The 7,148-nt window shown below is 38.1% G+C and overlaps 4 protein-coding genes and 1 long non-coding RNA gene across 9 annotated transcripts; 3 read left to right on the forward strand and 2 right to left on the reverse strand.

Moving 5' to 3' along the window:
* The first annotated feature begins 819 nt into the window (after positions 1-819).
* On the forward strand, positions 820-2,600 carry LOC116181259 (uncharacterized protein DDB_G0283697-like). Of its 4 annotated transcripts, none has more exons than XM_031501564.1 (5): positions 820-970; positions 1,397-1,505; positions 1,580-1,858; positions 1,941-2,090; positions 2,140-2,600. In XM_031501564.1, exons 2-5 carry the CDS (start codon positions 1,410-1,412, stop codon positions 2,272-2,274), a joined length of 660 nt encoding a protein of 219 aa, XP_031357424.1. In that variant the 5' UTR covers positions 820-970; positions 1,397-1,409; the 3' UTR covers positions 2,275-2,600. The 4 variants fall into 4 exon arrangements, with proteins under 4 accessions (XP_031357424.1, XP_031357426.1, XP_031357425.1 ...); XM_031501566.1 differs by having other exon boundaries at positions 1,610-1,858; XM_031501565.1 differs by having other exon boundaries at positions 865-970; positions 1,400-1,505.
* Positions 2,452-3,119, reverse strand: LOC116181263. The gene is made up of 2 exons (XR_004147223.1): positions 3,007-3,119; positions 2,452-2,957 (listed from the first exon to the last, which is right to left on the reverse strand). It is a non-coding gene; the product is annotated as an uncharacterized LOC116181263 (long non-coding RNA).
* LOC116181262 (nucleolar protein 16) lies at positions 3,065-3,815 on the forward strand. The gene is made up of 2 exons (XM_031501570.1): positions 3,065-3,350; positions 3,409-3,815. The coding sequence occupies exons 1-2, from the start codon at positions 3,250-3,252 to the stop codon at positions 3,797-3,799; spliced, it is 492 nt and encodes a 163-aa protein (XP_031357430.1). The 5' UTR covers positions 3,065-3,249; the 3' UTR covers positions 3,800-3,815.
* On the forward strand, positions 3,772-4,573 carry LOC116181260. Of its 2 annotated transcripts, none has more exons than XM_031501568.1 (3): positions 3,772-3,905; positions 3,955-4,076; positions 4,121-4,573. In XM_031501568.1, exons 1-3 carry the CDS (start codon positions 3,831-3,833, stop codon positions 4,449-4,451), a joined length of 528 nt encoding a protein of 175 aa, XP_031357428.1. In that variant the 5' UTR covers positions 3,772-3,830; the 3' UTR covers positions 4,452-4,573. The 2 variants fall into 2 exon arrangements, with proteins under 2 accessions (XP_031357428.1, XP_031357429.1); XM_031501569.1 differs by having other exon boundaries at positions 3,817-3,905; positions 3,967-4,076.
* On the reverse strand, positions 4,438-7,033 carry LOC116181258 (alpha-parvin). The gene is made up of 6 exons (XM_031501563.1): positions 6,787-7,033; positions 6,611-6,742; positions 6,136-6,497; positions 5,545-5,847; positions 4,641-4,884; positions 4,438-4,596 (listed from the first exon to the last, which is right to left on the reverse strand). Exons 1-6 carry the CDS (start codon positions 7,016-7,018, stop codon positions 4,520-4,522), a joined length of 1,350 nt encoding a protein of 449 aa, XP_031357423.1. The 5' UTR covers positions 7,019-7,033; the 3' UTR covers positions 4,438-4,519.
* Positions 7,034-7,148: the final 115 nt, after the last annotated feature.

Genomic DNA, 7,148 nt, shown 5'->3' on the forward strand with positions numbered 1-7,148 from the left:
ATAGGGAATAATCTAGCAAATGTCTGAACTCAATACATGACCTACGAAATTAAGTATATTGATTTCTATTATATTCAGCCCACGATAGTAGTTTTTCCTGTTCTCAATTCACTCAAAGTCCTATAACTTTTGGTCCCGTTGAGACAGCTTCTTGAAAATCAATAGCGTCCTACCTTAATGTCCAAAGCGCCGGTACGCGATCGATCACTTTTAAAAAAAGTTAATAGCGCACACGGACGGACGGACAGATATTTAATAAAATTATATACTTTAGAAATTTTTGGGCTATTTCTAAAGCTTGTGAACTCCTCATAAAGCTATAATACACTGATTTGTAGAATATTTGAAGTAGTTTTCAGAGAATTTGCAACGTTCCAGAGCAATCTAAACGCCCGAGAAGTTCTTAGATATGTCTCCTAAAGTTGAAGAACACAATTTCAGATCATTACAGCGCCCTCTTGTATACCGATATTTTTTTTAGTTTACTAAAGCTTGTGTTGCAATTGGGGTGAAGCGAGGCATCAGAAGCCTCTATAACGGACAGGGTTCATCAAGAGAATATAGGATAGTTCAATTAAGTCTTATAAATTTAGGCATAATATAGACGTAGAAGCTCTCTAATCGTTAATCGCAGTTCATTAGTTTGTTATATGTATACCGAATTCCATCAGGAAGAAATCTGAAATTTTATTACAAAGAAATGGTTCCTAAAGTGATCTACGCCACTGGAAATGTTACCCTCGAAAATCGAAGCGCTTGATTGGCGAAAAAAGATAATTATACATCAGTTCTCTCCATCTAGCATATGAAAAGTGTATAAATCCATCGCATTTCAAACGTTATTTTAGTTCATTGTAAACAGCGCCGCTTGCGCCTTATTTGGAACGAAATCCCTTCGTCCATGTTTCTTGTTTGTAGCGAAGCTTCTGCGTCAGCTTAGTATTTTTCCTCATTTTTGCGTTAATTAAGGGTGAGTACTCTCCTTTTTTTATCACCATTTACTTTGTAATCAGTTAGGAAAAGCACCGCATGATGATTTAGCTTGTTTATCTATTACGGTACGCGATATTCGACGTGAAATTTATTGGCGGTAGTGCCGGGTGTCTGAGAATCAAGGTCGACATAAGTTTTTGTGATAATTTCGTTGTTAATAGCGGGTGAATTGCATGTAAGTCGACAGTTTGTGTTGTTTTACGCTTGTTGATAGGAAGACCGGCCGAAAATTGCGAAAATCTGCGGAAAATTTGGTACTTTTCCCTTTCATTTAGGGACGCGTGCTTTCGTCTTGCATTAATGGCCGCCTTGCGTCCTTTTAGTTACCTTCTCCTTTTTTCGCGTTTTCGTCTAAATTCGTGCGAACGAGATTTTCTTTTGTAAAATTTTTCCCATCTTTCAGAAGGTCCGCCGCAATGGAAAAATTCGAGCAAGGTCGCGTTTCCGAGAACGAAGACGATCCCGACGTATACGAAAGTTCCGGCGACGAGTGGAACGAGGAAGTCGAAGAGGTAGGTAAAACTTTTGCACTATTTTATTCTTACACTTTATACAAATGAGTGTAAGTTTAAAATTTTTTTATTAGAAGAAAAGAGGTAACCGACGTAGTTCTCAGCGTTTAAGTAAAAAACCACGCGTTTCGCATGTTGATTTGAGCAGCGAAGAAGATGGCACCGGGAAGAAGAAGAAATCAAAGAACGGAATTAAGCGCCAAAAGATGGATCCCGAGCAGGAGGAAGACGTCGAAGAGGAAGAGGATGACGTCGACGAGGAAGAAGAAGAGGAGGAGGAGGATGATAGTGCCGACAGCGGGCAACCAAACAACAAAACCTCGAAGAAATCTGGCAAGAGCTCCGACTTTGTGGTACGTATCATTTTTTCTTAGTTTACATGAAATTTTTTTGTACATAATAATTATGTTGACCAAAACTGTTTTATCACTTCAGAATGGCGGCTTTTTGATCCTAAAGAAAGATGCACAGAAAGGGGATCCTAGTAAAAAACCATGCCTGTGGAGAATAGACGGAAAAGCACTCCTACAGAAATACGAACCTTTTGATGAGGAAGGGCAAGTGAGACACAGAAATACGTCAATTGTAAGTTGTGTAACATTCTCTTTGAAATGTTGTGATTTTTTTCCTACAGTACACCGGTTGGTCATCTCTCGATAAGGAAATGTATTACCCAGTGACTGTTAAAGTTCTCCAACACCAGGGTCAAAATATGACCGTCGAATTAAACTGGGAGAAATTAAAGGAGCTTCAGCAGGAAAGCGAATAAGTTTATTTTAATTTTTTTTATAATCATCTTATACATATATAAATAGCGATTGTTTTAAAATCTTGGATTGTGTTTCGCAAGGTAATCACTGTAAAGTTACTTTAACTTTAAAGTTGTTCATCTTGTCTACTAGTTAAGATTTTGATAAGAACATCAATTTTTTTCATCAATTTTACATTTCCAGGACACTGCGGTGTGTCTTCATTCTTAGGTAGAGTTGACTAAATTTCTTTTAATTAATGTTAAGAGTAACTGTTCTAATGTAACTGATTCTGTTTAGGTTTCGTGTAGTTTCTGTGTAAGCCTGTCACGGTTATTTCATTTTATTTGTAATTACTTAGTATATTAAAACATCTTCAAGATTTTTGAATATTGTTTTTTATTGTGTATTTCCCCATTTTTGACCGTTATTCTTTTGTTTTATATTGGTGAAGCTGGAGAAAGCTACTCTTACTATATTCCATGCTATCCTATTTGAATGCTCAAAACCCATGCACTACAAGTTGCACCAAGAAATAGTGGGCCATATTGATCCTCTAGGAAGGTTTTACAGCTTGCCCCATAGAATGCGAATGTTTGTTCAGTTTAATTAGCAAACCTATGAATAGGCTGTGAGATGGCCTCTGTTGAATGACAACAGTCTAAAATCGAGTCCCATTTGTCTTTGAGTAAAGACGGTCGACCTACAACCCAGTACTTAGTCTCGATGGTACATCGCCTTTTTTTGTTGACTTATGTTAGTGAACTAGTCGAGTAACCATATTGTAATTGTAGAGATGTAGACATAGTTAACTTTCCTTGCTTCAAATTTCTGTAGTCTACCTGAAGGATTGGTTTATTATAAATGATCTTTTACTTTAAAAATCGGTTTTCCATCTTCAAAATGGCAACATCGTTGCACAAGTGAGGTTAGTTTTCTCTAATTACAACCAAAAATTCAATGCTGCAACGTGATTTAGTTTACATTTACAAATTATGGCAAAACTAAGAAAAGTACGTAGAAGACAAAAGTACCGTTATAACGTTAATCGTAAAAGGCAAAGAAATAAAATCGAAAATAAAGGAAAATTTGAAAGGTAAAATCTGACGCCCTGCCCCAGTAATGCCCAAAATTCACTTTTCGTTTCGTTTCAGTAAGGTAGTAAAAAATGCCTGGATCGCCCACAAATCGGCCCAGTCCAACCTACGAGCTATGGGTTTATCGTACGACCCCAATAAGACGATCAAAGCTGGCCTCGACAAAGATTCCGAAGAGGAAAAAGTCGACGAAGCACCTATCGTTTCAGCGAAAGCATACGTCGCCGAAGAATTAGAAAAAGAGGCGAAAGCTAAACGAGTTAGAAACTTTCGCTTACCCGACGGTCAAGTGAGGTATTTAATCTATTTAATGAAGAAGTACGGGGATGATTATAAGGCGATGGTGAAGGATAAGAAGAATTACAATCAGGAAACTTGGAAGCAGATACGTGCGAAAATTGAAAAATTTAAAAGTATACCCGAACAATATTGTAAATATTTAAATTAAATGTTACATAACCTTACTTTTATTTAGATAAATGTTGCCCCAAAACGTGTTTTCCCTCTTGATTAAGAATAGTGACAAGTTAAAATTACAGGATGTCCTTTTCAAAGTAAGATCATGCTTGTAATTGTTACTTTCATTGTAGGTACATATTTTAGTGTGCCTTTCAGTATGCTAGTTTGGGGTTGAATGTCTGGTTCATATCCCCACAACCCTTCAATCAGTTACCTTCAAATTTGATACCACCCGATAAGGAAGTACTACAGCTTATAACCTTTTTGTAAGTGTAACAGTTTGCGAATTTGTCTACTCCCCCTGTTGCAGATACCTACAGGATCAAGCCGATTTACTTTCACATTTAAACAGTGTTCATTTGTGGACCAAGTATCCGCAAGTTATAATCGTGAACGATTACGAATTTTATTGTGGAGATAGTCTTAGGTTAAATGCCTTTATTATCGCAAGTATGTTAGATGCTACCCTTGCCTGTGCTCGTCGACATCACTTCAAACGGGCCCACTTTGTAACTTCATTTACAAGAGAATGTACAGAATTTGAAAATATATTTTGTATGTATTTTCGCAAAATTCTTTCGTACGATGACAATGAAGACGACCTCTTACAATTAATAAAAGATGATGTATTGTTAAAATAAATTTTATTAATACTCTATTAATTATAAAAGGCACTTAGTATACGTTAATACTTTTTATGTTGGTTAACTTAGGCAATATTTTTGTATCTTGAAAATAAATTGTACAGCACACGCAGAGTCGATTTCAGATCTTGATTGACGATATCTAGAAAAAAACATGTAATGACGTTAAGCGGTCGTTAAAATTACCTTCGGGACGTGACTTGGGTCTTGCAATTCCCACTTCCTCCATTAGTTCAAAAGCAAACGATACATTGTGAACCTTCTGCTCGAAATCCTTTGGTGTCAAATGAAAACTGTACAATGGCACGAAAAATCCCTCCAACAATCCCATCAGCAACGTCAGGTAGACGCCGTCGTGGAATTGAGACTCCAATTCGGTCACCTCCAGATTAATTTTATTCAAATGCTTGTTGACGAACGTAACCAGAGACTAAAAATTGATGACTCAAGGTGTACTGTATATTTTACAGAAGTATTCGTGGAATGACATTTTCGCATTATATTATTTTTTTTAAACTACTTTGGTCTCTAAAAAGAGTGAAGAAAATGTGATTTATTTCATACTATCTAGTTATCGCCGCTTTCCCAGACTGATTTGAGTCTGGTAAATCGTATTTTACCAGACTGAAAATTTTTACCAGACTGGAAATTTTGCCTAGCAACCGCAACTGACATCCATCTAAACGTATGCATTGATATTTGTCAAACTACTGTCAGATCAAACAAATCAAGTGATCGACTTTTGCTTTTATTTTAATGTGTACCTACAACATTCTAATCAAAATGGTATTTTAATAGAAATAGAGCAGTATGAAATAAAATGTTTTACATTATTTGTATGTCAAATCAGTTTACGTTACTCGTTTCGAAATTCCTGCCTCAGCTACGCTTCGGCAGTAAACATCTCACTCGTTAACGTAAACCTTGATTTACCATACTCATATGTAAATAACTATTTCCTCTCTAGTGAGGAACGTAAAAAACAATTGCCACGTTAATTTTAATAATAACATTTAAAATTGCCCATATCTAGATTCCTATGTCAATATGACAACTTCATTATTGGGTAACCCTCTCGTGAGCTGCTTACCTTTTTCACAACTTGTAGCTTATCAGGTGCGTGATCAAAAAGTGTATCGAAAGCATCTCGTTCGCATCTCATGCCGACGTCGTCATAGGCCGCCGTGAGATCTTCACGTACCGTTCGATAATTTAACTGGCCGTATGACTTCTGCACGACAATGACGTCAACAGAAACGTGCTCGGGTAAACGGATCGGCGCACGAAAATGTCGAGCCAAAGCGACGAGCAAGTGTAAAATCGATACCAAATTTTTCGAATGAATTGCCTCCACGCTCCACTTATTTGAGGTCACTCCGTGCACGCCTAAAACCTACCCCCAGTTGCATAGATCGTCTGTGTGAAGTTAGCAAGTTTCCGGCAGCCAAATGTGGATACATAGTAAGTCAAGCATGATAGGGTTTGGAGTATTCTATTGGTGTTTGTCGAGAAGGAAGGAAATTTAGGGCAGAATGATAGCAGCAAAAGCAGGATCCTGTTTTCAAAGTGTTACCCTGACCTCCCTTGATTAAAAAAATTATTGAACACCCATACACAAATGTACATTTTAGCTGCTGAAAACAGGCTACCAACATCGCACAGGCAGTAAAATTATAAATACTCTGTTAAAATAGGCGAGTACGACAGAGAGCTTTTGTCGTTGCCCCTCCTCAGATTGGGTAACTTCCGGTACGTCTAACTTTTCGTTCGTTAGTTTCTCGAAGAGCTTCTGCAGAACCTGACCGTCGTACAAATCCTCGGCGAGGTCCTGCACAATTATCCTTTGCGAGGCCAGCTCGTCATTAATCCACTCGATCAGTACTTGCATCAGCTCATGCAGTTTGCGGTCGTTAAACGCGTGCGGTTGTATCATGCAACGTTCCTCGTTTTCTTCCAAGGCGTAATCCTCCGGGGGCACGACGGGAGCATTAGGGCTACCCGGTGAATCGATGGCGTATTTCCCTTCCGACTCGACTTCCTGCACTGCAATTACGTAATTATTTTAATTAGAACACCTACTGTTTACCAACAGCCTTATATGGGTATGAACATTACGCCGAGGCGAAGTGTTAACACCCAACGAAATGTTCACGTACCTTCCTTAATGCGTTTTTTGCGACCAAGGGTCCCAATTTTATCCCAAAAAGATTCTTCCTTGTCATTTTTTGAGATCACTTGTCGAGGAGATTTGGGTCGAGGAGACGCCATTTTTCTTGCAGATTGAAGATCTACAAAACAAATTCTAGTGCCAACATAACAATCAAAAATATACCTTTCAGTACACCCACACTTTTTTTCTCCCCAGTTTCGTCCGCGTTTGGTTTTTCATCGTCAGGTTTCAATACTACGTCGATAACCTTTGGGGTTCGGCAGATTTTTTCGATTTCGTCATCGCAAGAGTCGCCAGAGTCCTCCGAGAAGTGTATTGGGGACAATCTCGTTTCCGCGGACGACTGGCGGTACAGACACTTTTCGATCGGTTTTTCAATTTCTGATGCCTCCATATCTGGATAAATGATTACTAACAGGATTTTTACTCATTTGTAAGAATGTTAAAGGAAGTACATTTCCGGTCTAGATAAGGATGTGTCCTCAAAAGATTACGTAGTTTTACCACAAATTGTCTTTTACCTA

Source organism: Photinus pyralis, unplaced genomic scaffold (genome assembly GCF_008802855.1).
Source record: "Photinus pyralis isolate 1611_PpyrPB1 unplaced genomic scaffold, Ppyr1.3 Ppyr1.4_LG9, whole genome shotgun sequence".
NCBI classification, from domain to species: domain Eukaryota; kingdom Metazoa; phylum Arthropoda; class Insecta; order Coleoptera; family Lampyridae; genus Photinus; species Photinus pyralis.